Genomic DNA, 19,980 nt, shown 5'->3' with positions numbered 1-19,980 from the left:
TGTTTCCTGGGTATTTAAACACAGAGGAAAATCTTGCCATTTTTTTTTAATAATAAAATTATTAAAAAAAATGGCAAGACGGTTATCGGACGTTCTTATCTTTTTTAATAATAAAATTATGAAAAAAAAGAAAACATAGGGACATGCTAATAGTGGCATAGATATTCAGGAAAAAAATAATAACTCTACCGGCATTATCCAGGGAGGAAACAGGGGACAGCGTTTGTATGGAAAAACGGCGGTGTGGAATCCTCTTAAGAGTGTGGCCTCTTGACTCGGAGGTCGTGGGTTCGATTCCCGCGTTGGAAACATGTTATTTCCAAGTTTGGTTAGAACAATGCAGGCTGATCACCTGATTGTCTGACAAGTAAGATGATCCATTCGTCGGACGGGCATGTAAAAAGTCGGTCCTGACTCCTGCGTCTGATCTCTCGCCAGTCGTGGTCTTGCGTCCCACTGGGTTATGAGAAGTAAAAGGAATAGAGAGTGCTCGTCTGTACTGCGCACACACTTGGGCACTATAAAATTACTCCTCGGTAACTGGCCTGGTTTCAATGAAACCGGCCACCGTCACCGAAACCGGTGTAGGAGTTATTATTATTATAGTAAACGGGCACTGGAATGCACCGAATTGCAACCCAGTGCCTGTTGACATTTTTCCAGTAGCAATCCAGCTCTGGATTGGATTACTGGATTGGAATAATGTTATCCGTTATCAATTTTGGAACTAGTATAATTTTAAATGAGTTAGTGTCGAAAAGACGCCTCTGTCAGAAGTCAGGACAATTACGTGACTTCAGACAGGTAAGCAGCAGTACAGGCTTTTGACAGCAGATATTACAAGAAGCTGCTGTCTGTCAGAATTTTTTGACAGATGCGGATAATTTGCAATTATCTGCTGTCAGACTCCTGTTGCATTTCTGTCGCTAGATACGTAATCGCCCTGCCGGTCTCTTTTTCAAAAAGAAAAAAAAATGGATATTGCACTGTATGTAAAATATAACTCACTGATTAAAAAATAAAAATAATTTCATCACCGCGAAACAATATTAATGTTTATAACCTAAATAAATAAATAAATAAAGAAAAGGTGTCAACTGTCACAGTGATCGAGTGGCTTGGATCTTTCTCCTTTATCATTACCATATATGGGATTCCATTAGGATGTGTAAGGTCATCTGGTGTCGACGTGCATATTATGACGAGCCGCATTTGCGGGTCCCATTTTCCATATTTTTATTATCAAAACCGCGATAACTACGTAGCCCTCGGTAATGCAAACGAATATAATGCTGGCAATTTTAATCGATATAAGTAACGTTACGTTACTTTACGAAAAAATATTTTTTTCGTTTATACGTTGCTAACGTATTTACGAAAAAAAATATTTTTCCCGTATTTTTTTTTAATTTTTAAATTCTCTTGCGAGTTACGATTTCATTGTTATTGCTTTAGAATATCAGATGGTATCTTTTCGATCAGGTGACCAGTCTGCTCGTTTGCTCAACAAAAGCCATTTCAATATACGATTAACTTTAATTCCGAAATCAAAATGATATTGACCAGTAAAAGTTCAAATTCGAGCCATCATTTTATTTGATCTTATATTTATAGCTCGGACGTTAAATCAAAATTATATTGCCCAGAAAAACCTTCAAATCAAATGTATATTATCCATAGAATCAGAATGCTGAGGCTATTACGGTGAGAATTATGTGTGTTTTATCGCCAGCTTATAATCATCTGTCACTATCGTTACAATATTTTCGATTTCACATTACCCCTCCCTTTGACTAGTGATGGAAAGGTGTCGATAATTTTTATCGATGCTTTTTTGGGTTTAGCTTAAGAGGCCGGGTGCCATCGAAATTACTACAAAATATTTAAACACTAAAATATACTACAAAATATTTAAACACTAGATTTTTTAATGTTTTAATATTTTGTAGTAAATTTTTGTGCAGGAACCTAGGTAATTACTATTTTAAGCTGAAAAATAACTCAAACATGTTAAATATTTTCGTATGAGAAAATTATTTTGGTATTAAGTATGTATGAGAATTTGAGATTTTTATTTAATCATACATTGATTGCAATAAAATTATTAAATTTTTAAACTAAGTATCTTATAAAAATAGTGACCTATTTTATTAAGTAACTATTTTCAATCGTGTTTGAACAATGAAGCCTGATTAAAAGAGCTTAAACACTTTCCCTTGCCTAAAAGATTAGATGTCTGCGAACCTCCTAAGACCGCCTGACAGATTTACTGCATAAGAATGTTTTAACTTGCACTGTAGCTTTTTCGCAATCTAAAAACGGCATAAACGAAAACTTGGACGTTAAAAATAGAGGGGTATAACTATTATCACTTTATTATTTTTATTACTATTATTATTATTACTTCCTCTATTTGCCAACTGTCTCTCCTTCCACGCTTCCTGCCAGTTTTTTTGCCCAACCCAAAAAGTTCACAACGCCTCTAAAGAACAGCTATAGTTTCACTTCAAACCTTTCCCTATCGATAGCGGGCAGGGCCCAACACTAACTCGTTATTTGTTGTTATTACTTTTTTTTCACCGGGATGTTTTCGACAAACCGGTCCTAATCTGATCAGCTCGCCACGACTTGAACAAAAAACCGAATCAACATTATCGGGAAGCACGAAGTTCGTTAAAATCGATTCGGAATAGTCAATATCCATATCGATTGTTGAATTAATACTCGTTTTAGGGTTGAAAATAATTATCAAGTTTTGTGCAGGCGTAATTAAATATGTTTAATCGGTAAAATAGCAGCGAAATTATTGGTTTATGTCGAAAGAGGAAATAATAGACATAGGGCTTAAAAGGGCTTGCAGGCCAATTTTACGTCGTTGGACGTAAAATTGGTCTGTAAGCGTTGGAATATTGGACTCCAACTTGGAGTCTGAGATTTGAAAACTAAGTATTTGGATAAAAGCGAAGTGGTAAAAATATGTCTTCCTTTTTCAGTTTTTTTGCCTTTGATGTTTTGTGGAACAAATAGCTGTTCGCGCCGAAACTGTTGGTATAACTTTTTTTTTTGCCTTTACAATGTCAGAGGCTAGTGATGTAATATAATTATCGATATTTATTCATGAAACCATTCGCAACAGAGATAACAACCTATAAAATGAGACCCACAATCTAAATCTAGAATGTACGAATATTTAGCAATCTTATCATTGTAAGGTCAACGATCTTCCTCAATTAAGGAAAGATCGCCAATAATTTTGTTCCTGCAGTAGATTAAGTTATGCATGCAGTAGATATAATTACGCCGAGATATAGCTTCACTCTGCATCCTCTATCGGTTGTGTCATGGGGAGTGTCCAGAGGAATTGTTCGGAATCATACCTCCTGCAAATTTTCACCATCGATCCATGAACGTATTGAGTGTTTTGCTCGTTTGCCCTCTTATTTTATAAAAAAAAGTCACCAAAGTATGTGACACAATTTGTCTGCCCGTCTTTCTGTTTATTACCCCTTCACGCTGAAATAGATTAAAAATATAATATTGGCGTAGATATACTTTGTGTCGGAAAAGCATATGACACTTTTTCGTAATATCCGACATAATTACGGTTAAGTGCAAGAAATTAATTTTCCACGACTAGGTACTTATTTTATAAAATCGTTTAGTAAGCAACTTGTTCTATATTTACATATTATAATACCTATAATTATGAACAACAAGTGCTATTTTAGCATCACATTATGATAAATTTTGCTCAGGTCCAAAAAAATGTTATGACTGGCATTTGCTAGATGTTAAAATAAACAAGGTATATTGATATTATTGTGTTTTAATATAATATTTTCTTATTTTATTTATTTATTGGTTACGAATAAATTATCACCTTTGTTTTTTAAAGTGTTGTTTTTCTTTACGTAGATACATTGCAAAGTTTCATCTCCAATTTTTTATCTCCACGTGACCGACATTTGAAAATAACGTGACATTAGGAATATTGAAATGCGAATATTTAAAAATATTTTTATTGCATTTTAAAAATATTTACTATCAATAATATGATAAGAAATATAAAATTTCCATGCTCAATTCATTCATCATACTAATATTTTACCTCTTCACACAAATCTTTGAATCGATTTGATGAGAGGTATCACACCTTGAGTCCTAGAAAGGACATCAGATAGTTTTAAATTTTCATTGCGGTAAAATCTACGGTTTCTTCGCGATAAATAAATTAGGCGCAACGTCCGTTGCGTTTATTTTCATTAGATATAAAATATGTAATTGTACATATACAGGATGTAACAAAAATAAGTGATAATACTTTAGGATGTGTACGTGTTCCTTGTAGAGAGTTCACTGTGAAAGTAGCAGCGCTGGAAGACCAACATTTTTTTTCACTTTTGTATGGGGAAACTCGTGACGCTCGGGCCCTTGCCCATACAAATGTGAAAAAAAAATTGGTCTTTCAGCGCTGCTACTTTCACAGTGAACTCTCTGCAAGGAACACTTACACACCCTAAAGTATTATCACTTATTTTTGTTACACACTGTATATATATTTACATCAGCAGCCAGCAGCAGCAGCAGCTCAGCCTATAGTCGTCCAGCAGTGAACGACTATAGGCTGATATGATGTGATGATGATGATTTACATCAGAGTCCAACACGTTTTACAGATTTAAGATTGTAAAACTAGATTTTTAACCCATTAATCCCCAAGCGGCAGCTGGCTGCCGCATATCAATTGAAAATCTATTATGTCTGCAGTACCCACGATGGAGGTGCTACGAGCCTATGCTGATTGCTGTCCCACTGCTGGGCAAAGGCCTCCCCCAAAATTTTCCGCTTTTCTCCATCTAACGCCACCAGTTAGTAGGTTTACATGTAAATTCGTTGCGACGAATTTTTTCTCGTGTTAAAATGTGAAAAAAGGAACCGTACATTTTTCCAGAATGAGATCCAAAATGTCATTCGTTTGCAACTTTACATAAAATAATTTAAAAAGAAGTAAAATATAAGTACCTACTAATCTAATACGACATAATATTATCGATAGACATCACTATTATCGACAAGGGTCACATCTCTAACTAAACTTTACATCACAAGAGTATCTAATAATTTTATTATGATAAGTGCATTAATGCTAGGGTTGTCAACTTTACGATAATTTCTCTTAGAATTGTACTGGAAAAATCTCACGACTGGCAGCCCTGGGAGGTGCAACGTGTTGCCATGAAACGAGTTCCCTGAGGCCATATCAATAATAATAATTAATAGAATGAATTATCGACAAATTGTAAGCCATTAGTCGATATTTTAAAGTGTAGTAGATTAGGGATGTGAAAATATCGATAAATCGGTGAAAGAAACACTTGATCTATATAAGTATCTATGTACTTATGTAGATATGTTTTAGATGTTGTTTTTTTTAATTTCATGGTATTTTATGTCCAGTTTTTGACGTTTTTTGATAGTTTATCAATTCATTGAAGCTTTTGATTGGCTAACGTCAAATATTGACCAATCAACAAGGTTGTTGAATACATTAATTATGCTCAATAAACTTTGGAAACCAGGGGTAAATGTTTCACCAATGGAAAGCGCAGTTCACTGTCCGGTGTCTTTGTCCGACAAAAGTTTTTCAGTATGCCAGTCCAAACAACGCCAAGAAGACCTTTTTATTTGTGTAAATATTTATATTTTTTACTAGATGACGCCCCTACCCAAAATTTGGTTATAGGAACCATACATTTTCACGGGATAAAAAGTATCCTAGATATCCTGTCTTGGGACTCCAAGTATATCCATACCAAACTTCAGCTAAATCGGTACAGCGGTTTAGGCGTGAAGAGGTAAGAGACAGACGGACAGACAGACACACTTTCGCATTTATATTAGTATGGGTTAGTACTTACTTGGGGGCTAAACATCTAATTTCTACATTGAACATTATAAATGCTACGCAATATACAGGGTGTTACAAAAACGATGATGAAAGAACTAAGAATCCTATTATCATAAACTACGCGTTTAGAATTATTTTACTCACGGTTTCTATGATTGTAAACCTTATTTAATGGACATAGAGACTGTGTAGAGGCAAAACAATTCTGAACTGTACAGAGTGTTTGTGTATTACCATTAGTTCAGCGTGCGTGGCCGATCCATAATACTCACTTCATCTCTTTTGCTCTTACGTTATACTGTATATCTGTCTCTCTCTCGTTGTGTTCCCGTCTAACGAGCTCTCTGCTACCTGTTGGTATGTCATTACACTAATTGGATATGCATTAAGCTACTTAGCCACAGTTTTTACACTTAGAATTACGCTGGGAAAATAGATAACCTAAATCGAAAATATGCGTTTGGATATTACACATGCATAATCGTTAATGCGAAAGTGCATCTGTCCGTGTGTTTACGCTGAAACGATAAACCTACTTAGATGTATGTAGTTCGTTATGGAGATCCTTTGAGTCCTTGGAGATACGGTCCTAAGCGAAAACTAATTTCGATTTTCAAAACAGCAAAATTTTTATTAACTTCTACTTGAATTCGATGTATAATATATGATATACTCGTCTGAAACGGCTGAACCGATTTTGATATAGTGTGCTTATCGAGGTCTCAGAATCTGCCAAATTTAATACCCGAAATAACGTATAAGGAACGTTTGCCGAGTCAACTATTCATAAAGTGCATACTCTACAAAAACTAAACCTGTCAGTCTGTCGGTTAAGCAAAACATGTGATATGTTAATATACAATTGTCTTCATTATGCTGACGAAATTTAAATGTATAATTATTGTAACCAATTATAGTATGTCAGGTGGTGTTTGCATATACAACGTTAACCTTTTATTATCCGTTTTTATATGCTTATCCACTTACTATAGTTACTTACAGTTGATTACTTAGTTACTAATATTATAAATGCGAAAGTGTGTCTGTCTGTCTGTTAAGTCTTCACGCCCGATTTTACTGAAATTTGACATGGAGATACTTTGGTCTTTGAGTCCCGGAAAAGGACATAGGATACTGTTTGTCCAGGGAAAATGTACGGTTGCCGCCCTATAAACTAGTTTTGGCGCAAAGGAGTTGCGGGCATCATCTACTATTGTATTTTAGTTGATAATAATCGACTTTTTTTTTACGATTACTCTGGAATGGAGACCAAGGCTGGGAAATCGGGGTGTAGGTCGACCTCCAACTAGATGGGACGACGATCTCCGCTTAGTTGCAGGCCCATGTTGGATGCGAGTAGCAGGAGATCGGTCATCTTGGCGTTCATTGAGAGAGGCCTATGTCCAGCAGTGGACGACTATAGGCTGATATGAATAATCGACTAACAAAAAATATGATAAGATGATGTTGGATGCGAGTAGCAGGAGATCAGTCATCTTGGCGTTCATTGAGAGAGGCCTATGTCCAGCAGTGGACGAATATAGGCTGATTTGATTGATTGATTGAAGATGATGCCAGCAACTCCGCTGCGCAAAAAATCGTTTACCGTGCGGGAACCGTACATTTTTTCAGGAGAAAAAGTATTCCTGTATCCTTTGGACAGACAGACAGACGGACGAACGAACGGACGGACAGACAGACGCACTTTCAAATTTATAATACACTAGCTGTCCCGGTGAACTTCGTGTCACTTTAAAACCTTCCCTGGACTTCTACGAATATTTCAAGACTAAAATCAGCCCAATCCGTTCAGCCGTTTTCGAATTTCACTAACACAATTTAAAAGCCATTTTTATATATAGATATAGATATTAGTATGGATGCACTGGCGTATGTTTCGGAACAAATCAACAGCATGGTGTCGAATCATGACGTCATAAGCATTGGACGGAATACTGATCACATTTCGGAACTTACCTCAAAAATCTTGAACTGCAGGCAAGTATAGGGTAAATCTGGATGGCTGCACCTTCTCTAGGAAAGCTCAAAAGTTATATGTATACCTGCCATGAACAATTCCAGTTTTTCCTCGGCCCTCATCAATCATGGAAATGTATTTCTTGTGCTGCATCAAATTGAATCGAATCACGTTTTTATGACGCCATTAATGACTGATTCAACATACTTTTTACTTGTTGTTAATTGATTAATTTTAATAAGGATTTTATTGTTTACTATTAAGAGTTTCGTAGCCCGTACTTTTAAATTATGAAAGCTCTTTAAATATTATAAATCCTAAAACCAAAATATCTTAAGCCCTTGGCATGGAACATAAACATCAGTAGCTTCATTTTGGTTCAGAATATCTGGTAGGTATAAAAATGTGGCCTTACCTTCATTTAAATTTCCATGCATAATCTACTTGACAGTGTCCCTTTATAATATAGGAATTTATATTTACATACAAATAGACTATATTTTTTAATTACCAATACATTATGCATGTATATTTAATGTAAATGTAGTAAATGCGTAAAACGCTTACTCTATATGTGGATTGAGGAAAATATTAAATTATTTGCTACCGACATCATTGATGAATATCTTTTTTTTTTATGAAATAAGGGGGCAAACGAGCAAACGGGTCACCTGATGGAAAGCAACTTCCGTCGCCCATGGACACTCGCAGCATCAGAAGAGCTGCAGGTGCGTTGCCAGCCTCTTAAGAGGGAATAGGGTAATAGGGGAAGGTAGGGATGGAAAAGGAACGGAATAAGGGAGGATAGGGAAGGGAATAGGGTAGGGGATTGGGCCTCCGGTAAACTCACTCACTCGGAGAAACACAGCGCAAGCGCTGTTTCACGCCGGTTTTCTGTGAGGACGTGGTATTTCTCCGGTCGAGCCGGCTCATTCGTGCCGAAGCATGGCTCTCCCACGTCAAAGTCTATACAATAACTCAGGTTTATTTTAATAAAATACTTAAATGACCTGAGAAAATAGGATGAAATTATGCAGATATTTAATATCAGCGGAATTTTATTAGGAAAACATATGTTGCATTCACCTTTATATTATCCTATTTTCTGAATAAAATCTAAATGAAATCTATCTTTTGAGGACTGAGGAAGAGCAGGCCGCGGGCGCGGCATAGGAAAGAAAGTAATAATATCCTTTTCTTGACAATACACGAATATGCTGTTGCGTTTTCACATCTCTTGGCACTCTTGCGGTGAAATAGTAATGGGAATTAATGCTATTTTCTATTAATTTCATTAACATGCTAATTTTGATGTCACAGCATGCTAAGTATTATTGCTTTGCTATTTGCTAAAAACGCGGCATCGTGAATTATCGGTTTGCATCGCACCGCTCGCGTCGTGTATTATTTCGCATCGAGTGAAAAATAGCAATTCATTAACAGTTAGCACCGCGGTGCGAAACAGCGCGGACGTGATTTTTATCATGATCACAGACTGTTGCTGCGCACGATAATATTAGCAATCGTATTTTTTAGCAAGTAAGATTAATTTAATTATTGCTAATAGGCATTTAACAATTAATTATTATTGCTAATGCTATTTTTACCAACACTACGGGGAAACGGTTTGCGTCTATGCTCCTTCAAACTTAGTATAATTTACACCTACCCTACACCTTTATTTATTAGCCTAAAGTGCCCCACTGCTGGGCAAAGGCCTCCCCCAGGATCTTCCACTGTTCTCGCTCCTGCGCCACCTATAGCCAGCCTGGCTGGTATGCCTCCAGCTCGTCCTAAGGATACATATTATGTATATTTAAATAGTTAGCCTATGCATATCGATTAAATCTGCCAATATTCCACGAATAACAAACATCGCATAAATCGGACACCTCGTAATCAATGTTTATCGTATTTTGTATAAAAAATCGGTGTAAAAACGCCTACCTGGGCGGTCGGCCGGAGGTACACCCATTCCACGCTGCGGTCAGGGACACATTGTAAACATGATTCATTCGTCATCATCATCTCGCCTGTCCACTTCACTAAAAAACTCCTTGACATGCCCTAATTTTCATTTACTTTTCATATTAAAAGTTTCATAATATTATAAGGTTTTAAATTTTCTTTTCAGTGCTTCTTTCAGTTCATTTTATAGTCGAATATTTGTTTGACTGTCTGATAAGTGATATGTCTTTAGATTTGATTCTGGAAAGGTTTTGTTGAAATAATTTTTATCGAGTCACAATTTTTCATACCGCAAAAGTTATTCTATGTTATAAGCGAAGGTAAAAGCTATATGATTTTTTCATAAGTCTAAAATGCACACAGGAAAACATACATACTTTGATTAAGCAATAAAAGTAATTTAATTATGTTTATTACACAACATCCTGTTTTTTGTGTTTAATAAGGGATAAAAAAGGTATTTAACTTCATACCTTATTGCTTTACGGTTGTTAATTTTTTTATTGATGCGCGATGGTTTAATTACGAAAAATAATTGTTTGAAATTGTAAGATTTACATGGCTCAAGTTATGTTTTGGTAAAGTACAATAAGGGTGGGTTGCACCAACTTGCTTTAACTATAACTTTTACCATAACAAAATGTCAAATGACCTGTCAAATCCCTAGTAAAAGTCCATAATGTACGCCATATTTGACGATAACCTTAACCATAACTATAACTACGCTTCTGGTGCAACCCACCCTTAAGGAGTGAGCACACTGAGACGGGCCGTGCCGGGGCTCAGCGTGCCGGGGCTCATCGCAAAAATCCGCCTCCATACAATTTGTATGGGATTGGAAATCCGCTGCGCCCCGACACAGTGTGCGATACGCGCATCCGCTTCCATACAAATTGTATGGAAGCGGATTTTTGCGATGAGCCCCTGCACGCTGAGCCCCGGCACGGCCCGTCTCAGTGTGCTCACTCCTTTAGGTTGTTTAAGCACAGTGATTTTTGGAACTAAATCTACCGTGTTGGCTATTGATATTTTTTATAGACAGCTGTTGCACACAAAGTTGAGATACATAATACTGTTACTAAAGTGTAACAAGATCCTGCTAGAGAAAAGCTTGCTTGATGCTAAAAATGAGAAAAAAAATTAGCTATCTTCTACTTGGCCACATTGAACCTGATAAATTAAATATCTTCATAGAGATAAACCTTATTTTATCTCTACACCCTGTTATACGTCGTTATAAACGGTTTCAGTGATTACTATGTTATTAATTTAGAAACACCCTACCGAACCGGAGATAGGTCAGTTCTCGGAATTCCCCGGTGGGCCAGCCTAAATAAATATTGGCCTGACGTGCAACGATATTATGTACACAGCTACTGTGGTATATATCACGTATGTTTTGGTCATGTGTCATATAAGCTACACGTTTTTACACTGTAGTCAGTAGTGTAAAGCTAAGTAGGCTCTTTTCGTGTAAAATTATGGGGAAAACGAGCAAACTGGTCACCTGATGGAGCCATTACCTTCGCTGTAGGCCTACTACGAAACCGTTTTGAGACTCAAACAATCGGACGAGAATGCCGCGTCCTGCTCTAACAACGTCATTTCACGTTTGTTAGAGCAGGACGCGGCATTTTCGTTCGATTGTTTGAGTCTCAAAACTGTTTCGTGGTACAGCCCCTGATTCGCACAACAGATGCGCTGCAGGTTTTTTTTTAATTTTAACCAATTATTGCATTGTTATTGGCTCTTAATACGTATGCAAAGTTTCGAATTAATTAGACTGGAGATAGGTAAAGTGCTCAAAGATTCCGTTACATAAATACATAGTTACATATATATTACATAGCCCCAACGATATCAAAATACGTTCTAATTATATACATAGCCCAAGCTTATAAAAGCGTGTTAAAAATGTAACATGAAAGTGAACTCTGGACCCAAGCTCTGCGTTAGTGGGCCTCAGAAACATACTGATTATGACTAATATTACTACAAATTCCACGAAAACATCGCGCCGTTAAGGAAAATAATACATCTAAAACATGTATAATTTATTCTAATAAATATGATGTTAAAAATAGTTCACGTTAACATGCTAGTCAACAAACCAGCTAAGTTTAAAAACTAAAACTTGACATAGGACTTTGTCACTTTTTCATTAGTGACTAGCTGTCCCGGTGAACTTCGTGAAACTTAAAAACCTTCCCTGGACTTCTACGAATATTTTAAGACTAAAATTAGCCCAATCCGTTCAGCCGTTCTCGAGTTTTGCGCTTAGCAACACGTTCAGTGACTCATTTTTATATTATAGATTAGACCAATTACCAGCAATTGCAACAAAAACCATAGGCTGTCTAAATCACGCTTTATTTCGGTTTGTCGCAGTTGGTGTTACGTACTTTATAATATGCTCTTTGGTAGTTGGTTAAAAAATCCACAAGTTGAATAACGAATGTAACCTCCACCTTTTCTTGAGGCGGTCAAAACTAAACTTAAACTGAGATTGAACTAAGCGCCAAAAACTTTGCTTAATATTCTCGCTTGGGAGTTAAGATGCCGGTAATATTTCGGCAGAAACAACAAGCAACAAGTGTCTAGCTCTTCAGCCTTTCAAACCGAAATTCTCGTCATTATAAGCGTTGCTTTGTCTTAGTATACCACGTTTTACTTCGTTACCTTACCAAAATCTCTATTATTCGTAGATTAAAATACACATTTACACGTGGGAGAGCCATGCTTCGGCACGAATGGGCCGGCTCGAGCGGAGAAATACCACGTTCTCACAGAAAACCGGCGTGAAACAGCGCTTGCGCTGTTTCACGCCGAGTGAGTGAGCTTACCGAAGGCCCAATCCCCTACCCTATTCTCTTCCCTACCCTTCCCTATTCCCTTCCTTTCCTTACCCTCCCCTATTCCCTTCACTTCCCTACCCTCCCCTATTACCCTATTCCCTCTTAAAAGGCCGGCAACGCACCTGCAGCTCTTCTGATGCTGCGAGTGTCCATGGGTGACGGAAGTTGCTTTCCATCAGGTGACCCGTTTGCTCGTTTGCACCCTTATTTCATAAAAAAAAGAAGTTAAAATAAAATAAAATAAAAATTGTTTTATTTCTGAATAAATTTGAATCAAATATTTTTAGAATGTTGAACTACATGTTGCCTACCACCGGTTCGGGAACTAACCCGGCGAGAAGAACCGGCGTAAGAAACTCGCACGGGGCCACTTTTTAGTAAAAAAGTGGAAAATTTGTCTTTTAAAAAAATAGAATTTACAATGTAAATAACTTAATCTATACAATATGAATACACAATTGTAAGTCCCGTTTGCTCGTTTGCCCCCTTATTTCATTAAAAAAAAATAATTAATAAATGTAGAAGCAGCCTTGCAAGCAGCCATCCTACTCAAAAGATGTGCTATCGTTTAGGAAATCGTTGACCGTATAGTAGGCTTTGGCACACAAACGTTCTTTAATTACTTTTTTAAATTTATTAATTGATAGATTTTGAACGTTTTCCGGGATTTTATTGTAAAGGCGTATACATTGACCTTTAAAAGATTTACTTATTTTGCTAAGTCTGATCACTGGTATTTCCAGCTTGTGCCTATTTCTAGTGTTTCTACCGTGACTATCATCTTTTAGTTTTAAATTTAGTTAAATTCTTTCTAACATACAATACATTATCCAAAATGTATTGAGAAGCAACAGTTAGAATACCAATTTCTTTAAACTTTTCTCTCAGAGATTCAAAAGCTGACATTTTATAAATTGAGCGTATAGCTCGCTTCTGCAGCACAAAAATTGTATTGATGTCGGCAGCGTTTCCCCATAAAAGGATACCATAAGACATTCTACTGTGAAAATAACTAAAATAAACTAGTCTTGCCGTGTCTTCATCAGAAATTTCCCTAATTTTTCTGACTGCATATGCTGCAGAACTGAGCTTACCTGCAAGATTAGCAATATGAGGACCCCACTGTAATTTACTATCTAATGTAATGCCTAAGAATACAGTGGAGTCCACCAAATTCATTTTCTCATCATTTAATAGTAAATTGGTTTGAACTTGCCTAACATTGGGCAAAGTAAATTTTAAACATTTGGTTTTCTTAGAGTTTAAAAGTAAGTTATTAACATTAAACCAATGTACTATTTTTGAGAGACCACTATTTACCTCGTCGTAATTTGACTGCCGTCGCTTCACTTTAGAAATAAGTGAAGTGTCATCAGCAAAAAGTACTACTAGTTGCTTTCCATCAGGTGACCCGTATGCTCGTTTGCCCCCTTATTTCATAAAAAATACACGTTTTTACCGTATAGATTTTTCTTTTTACTAATATGAAATTTTTACAGACGTACCTATATAATAATTGCTATGAGAAGTTTTCTTCTTGTCTGTCATGTCACTTGTCTTACGTATCGTACAAGGACATAACACTGTATATTATAAAGCTAAATAGCTTATTTCAACGCGCTTATCTCACGAACTACTGTACCGACTTTTTTGGAACAGATATAGAGTTGACCACTAAAAAGGATATCTAAGGCTACGTTTTTTACCGAAAATGTATGATGTTCTTAGAATTCCTTATTTACGCGGGCGAAGCCATGCGCAACGTCTAGACTCTAGTCCAGTGTTTCCCAAACTTGTAGGGACCGCGACCCATCTACAAGAAAGTTGCTGCCGCTGATCATATCATCATCGTCAGCCTACTGCCGTTCACTGCTGGACTTGGGCCTTTTCTAAAGCTCCTCACCACACCCATTTCAATAAAAAAACGTACCGTACGTAAGTACGACAATCGTCCTATAGTTTCAGGGCCCACCCAAAATCTACCCGCGACCCACACTTTGGGAAATGCTATTCTAGTCAGTTATGACTTATGTTATACGCCTGTATAGAGACTCTGAGCTAGTACTGGCCTACAGAGAGTGGTTAATTATTATATTTTTTGGCTGTACTAATTTTGATAACGTCCTTTTCCAGGTAAATTCGAGCCGCATCCTGCTGCAGGATTCAACATGGGCTACCTCATGGCTCCGTACCCCTACCCCAATGGTGGGGCGCATCCCCTGCCGGTCTCTATGGTAAGTCTACCTATCTTCTTCTTTATAAATGACCTCCCATAAGGAAAAACCTATATATCAAATTCCACCTGATATTGATTTCAATTATCCTTGGTGCGAAAAACAATACAAAGATAGCAAAAAAAGGATATGGGCGCATAGTCCATAGACAGCCACAAATTAAATAAATAAAAAATTCTTGTTGTGGATGATTTATACAGTATTTTCAGAGCGAAGTAACCCCTTCTCGGATACAGTCGTGTAGTACCTAATGTGTTTTTTAAATTCAGTATGATTGCCCGATCACATCATTCTCGCAATGGAAATGCAACCAGTTATAACTTTTCAAAGTATTATTTTGCTTTTGAGACTTCTTTTTGATACTCGAGTCATACTTATATTTAAATTCTGTGCTCGAGTTTAATATTTTTTAACATTCGGTCACTCTTTCCCACTTTTACCCCCTATTTTTAAACTGGTGTCTAAGAATACACATCACATAAGTCATTTTTAATTCAATTTTCGCCTAATTCAAGGAATAAACTAAATTTGTTTTAAACCCATTGGAGAGCTATTATGCCACAGACAGATATACACACATACTTACATATAAAATTTATAAAATTAATTTTTTTAACATTAAAAAATATAATAAAAAATGTTACTAGCTATGTCCGCACTATGCGTTTTCGTCTTAAATTTTCGTCATCTTCTTTCATTCAACTTTCGTTTTGGCGCATTCAATAATTAAATACATCAACGAACGCAACGCCAACGTTGTCATTTTTGTTTTTTGGATGCGGTCATGCGTCGCGGGCATGCCTCACGTTCGATGTTGACTGCGCTATAACGCATGCCCTTGACGAACAGAAAAAAGGCACAGTGTGGACAAAGCTAATCGTAATTTTGTTGTAGCTAACTCGACGTTAGATTCATACATTTACATATTTTGTTTCCTGCTTTTACGACTAATTTTTGAAACGAATTCAAATTATAAATATTTATTACCAAAAATATAATCACTTTCGTTAATTTGAATATTTAAAATGAATATAAAAATTGACCTTTCTATACGGCAATAAAATCTTTATCAAATCGTTATCGCGATAAGATAACATCTAAAATCGTGAATTTAAAATTGTTTTTCCCAATTAATATTTGTTTTGACGGACGTATAATATCTGTTGTCCAGACTAGTATAGTAGAGTATCATCTCACAGAAAATATCCATACTTGCATATCCATATTAATATTATAAATGCGAAAGTGTGTCTGTCTGTCTGTCTGTTACCTCTTCACGCCCAAACTGCTGAACCGATTTTGCTGAAATTTGGTATGGAGATACTTTGAGTCCCGGGAAAGGACATAGGATACATTTTGTCCCAGGAAAATGTACGGTTCCCGCGCGATAAACTTTCTTACTAAATCCGCTTTTGATACTGTCTAACAATATTTTTATTTTAAACGTCCGACAGAAAAAAAGCAAACAAGAGCCTACAACTCCACTGCGCCAAGATCGTTTTATCGCGTGGGAACCGTATATTTTCCGACATAAGAACTATCCTATGTCCTTTCCCGGGACCAAAAGTATCTCCATACCCAGCAAAATCGGTTCAGAGGTTTGAGCGAGAAAAGGTTTACATACAGACAGACACATTTTCGCATTTATTATTAGTATTTCTATCCACCAGAATCTGACGGCAAAAGTGAGAAATTAAATTGACTCTACCAATACCGGGGTAATTGGAATAAAACATTTTGATCCTTTTTTTCCTTATAGCGGCTTATTCTGTGTGTGAAACATGCAAATATAAAAAAATATCCAATGATCAAGAATATTTTTTGAAAATCTGCCATCAAAATTTGCCATCAGATTCTGGTATACCTATAGTGACTTATGATAAGTCCTGACTCATGCAGGAGAAGCCGCAGAAAAAAGAGAATATGTACAGTCATTTGGAGTCTACCTATTTGGTAGATATATGTAGTAAACATAGTAATCACAACAATCGACATAATCGTTGTATGTATGTTACAAGGACTCGTTGATATGCTATCTTATCCGTATCACATACGTCAGTTATCGTGTAAGGGCTTGTGCATTGTGCAAGTTAAAAGCAATAGCTTCAAACTTTTTATTTTCACAGTTTATTTTAACTAGTATAAAAAATAAATTAACCCATCAAGCCCCATAAGCTCACTGGTGAGCGAGACACAATAGAATAACAATAGGTTTCCAAGAATCCACGATCGAAGGACTAATGAACCATAGAGAAATAAGTATTTCATTTTACGACCTGCATTAGATGTTACACATTTTCAGGCATAGTTATAATATTTTAAGCAGTAATATTAAGACTAACGGCCATTCCCAATATTTGATCTATCTCTGGTTTTGCCCTACTAGAGATAGGAATAGCTCACAATTGACATAAAATATATGTCTTTAATGTCTAATGTGAGCTATTCCTATCTCTAGTAGGGCAAAACCAGAGATAGATCAAATATTGGGAACGGCCGTAAGACTAAGGTGTCTGAATGGAATACTGTTTATTAAAAGATGAAAAGTAGCTTATAATGATTTACTAGGCTAAGCTCTGATGAGCCTAAGCTACTCGAGTTAACTAATAATCCTGAGATGGTTACGATGTACGTACAAATATTAAAGTGTCTTCCATATTCATCAGCAAGTAGTGTGTACACATCCTTACATTTCACGTAGTTTTTAATGTGTGTCCATTTCTTATCAAATCTCTAAACATTGTAACATCATGTAATTCTATTTGGTAACATCTACTAAATCTAGGAGCTACTTAATCCTTTTAGAAACATCTAGACCAAGTAATTTTAGGTGGCGCCCGGATACTGTGGGAAAATTTTAACGAGGTCCAGAAAAAACTCACTTGTCCCATGTAGCTTAAAAATATTATTTTAATTAATAAAGGTATACGTATACCTCATCTATGTATTAATTATTGATACTTGGTATAAAATACATTACAATATTTCGCGGTCCGAGGTTCGACCTTTCGTGGTCCGCCTGTTGCCTACCGCTGATCTAGACCATGTCTAATGGCTATAAGCCTATAATGTAGCTATTTATAATACTAAGATTATAATTAAGCACTAGCTGCACATAATACATATTAGTACAAGTAGCACTAGGCTACTTTTATTTCGCAGAAACAAACTTTTAACTATGCTTGTCTATAATACGTATAATATAGTAGCAACTCATACTTCCATAATAATATTATAAAAGCGAAAGTGAGTATGTCTTACTGTTATCTTTTCACGCTTGAACCGCTGAACTGGGAGAGCCATGCAGTGAGAAATACCACGTTCTCACAGAAAGCCGGCGTGAAACAGCGCTAGCGCTGTGTTTCGCCGAGTAAGTGAGTTTACCGGAGGCCCAATACCCTACCCTATTCCCTTCCCTACCCTCTCCAATTTTTTCATCAAATTCAGTTCAGCGGTTCAAATTATAACTTACGTAACTACGTAAGTTATAATTTGTGTATTTTAGTAGGTAAGCTGTGTTATAACAGATTTCGTTATAAGGACATTCAATAGTTTTATCCGGAAAAATTTACGTTTTCTACAAAGTTTTTTTGTAGAAAACGTAAATAATAAAATTGACGACCTCTGTGGCGCAGTTGGTGGGCTGTTGGTAGCTCAAGCCGGGGGTCGCGGGTTCAAATCCCGCCGACGGAACAAAAAGTTTTCAAAGTTCCTGGGTCATGGATGTGTATTAAATATGTGTATCATATAATAAAAATCTTAAATATATGTATAGTATAAAATTATTAAATATATTTCCGTTGTCTGGCACCCGTAACAAGTCCTTCAGATACTTACCACGGGGCCAGACTGACGTGGTGTTAAGCGTCCATAGATATTATTATAAAAGTATTATTTACTTATTATTTCCTATTTAACTATTTGATTTTTTAATGTTGATAACCCTAATTATCTAGTCAACGACAGCCCTGGCGAGAAATAGCATCGTAATTTAATCGTCCAGATAGTATTTTTATTGGATTATTTCGTTGTAACCGCACGTGGCCCGAGCCTCGAACCAGCGACTCACCGGAAGCGCTAACACAAACATTTTTATTTCTGTTCATCCTGCCACTGATTTGGGCGGGAAAGTGCGCTTTTAGGGTTCCGTGTTACCGAACGACGAGTCCATCGGACTGTCTATCGCTTGAATTATACAAATATTTCCCTTAACTTTCTTCTGGAATCTTACATTTTTCCGGTAAGTATGAAAAATATTGTACCTGGTACTCAAAGTATCTCCATACCACATTTCACCAAAATTAGATCACCTGTTTAAGAGTGAAGAAATAACATATTATATAATACTAGCTGTCCCGGCAATGATGAGTCCCCGTGATCCCGGAAATGAGTTGTTTTGCCATTAAATGATTTTCCCTGTTTTCCTGCTTTTCTCTTGAAGTTTTTTCTGAAAATTTTTCTATAGACCTCACGGAGCCTGAGACTTTTCCAACGAATGTAAAACCGTGCAAATCGGTTCGTGTGTTCTGAAGTTATAGCGTCAGGAAGGAAAACCCGACTTATTTTTATATGTATAATATAATATATAGCTGTTATTTCTATTTTCTCATTAATAATATTAGTGTGCATAGTCAATTGCAATTTTTTCCGTAAGTTTAAAAAATTAAAGCCTCTGAGTTTCGAAGTAGAGAAGCTTATTGTGCTAATTAATGAATTATAAAGTAATCCATTTAAGTATAGTGCAATGGATTTTCTGTCAAGTTATAAGGAAAACGAATAACTATTGTCAAAACCATTAGGAGATAGGTTTTACTTGACCCCGTCAATCTACTTGCAACTTGCAACCATTTCGTTTTTCTATGAAAATGAAAATTTTGTTTCAGTAACAGTTTGCCGACGATAATAATCATCAAACTGTAAAAGTTTGTACGGAACCCTCAGTGCAACATTTCGATTAGCACTTGGTCGGTTTTATTTTTAAAATGACGCAAAGAATTTTAATCACAATTCACAAATCCTTTGGCTATCGAATATTGC

The 19,980-nt window shown here is 36.3% G+C and overlaps 1 protein-coding gene across 5 annotated transcripts in view; it reads left to right on the top strand.

Annotated features, from left to right (window-relative positions):
• LOC121736446 (protein pangolin, isoforms A/H/I/S) overlaps nucleotides 1-19,980 on the top strand; it is a 160,700-nt gene that overhangs the window by 68,997 nt on the left and 71,723 nt on the right. For all 5 annotated transcript variants that reach the window (XM_042127640.1, XM_042127639.1, XM_042127638.1 and 2 more), the window contains one exon: nucleotides 14,843-14,943. In XM_042127640.1, coding sequence (XP_041983574.1) covers nucleotides 14,843-14,943 — 101 coding nt within the window. The remainder of the gene's footprint in view (nucleotides 1-14,842; nucleotides 14,944-19,980) is intronic.

The sequence above is a fragment of the Aricia agestis genome, chromosome 19 (genome assembly GCF_905147365.1).
Source record: "Aricia agestis chromosome 19, ilAriAges1.1, whole genome shotgun sequence".
In the NCBI taxonomy this organism is placed as follows: Eukaryota; Metazoa; Arthropoda; class Insecta; order Lepidoptera; family Lycaenidae; genus Aricia; species Aricia agestis.
The sequence above is the reverse complement of the archived record's forward strand: the minus strand, read 5'-3'. Positions and strand labels throughout refer to the sequence as shown.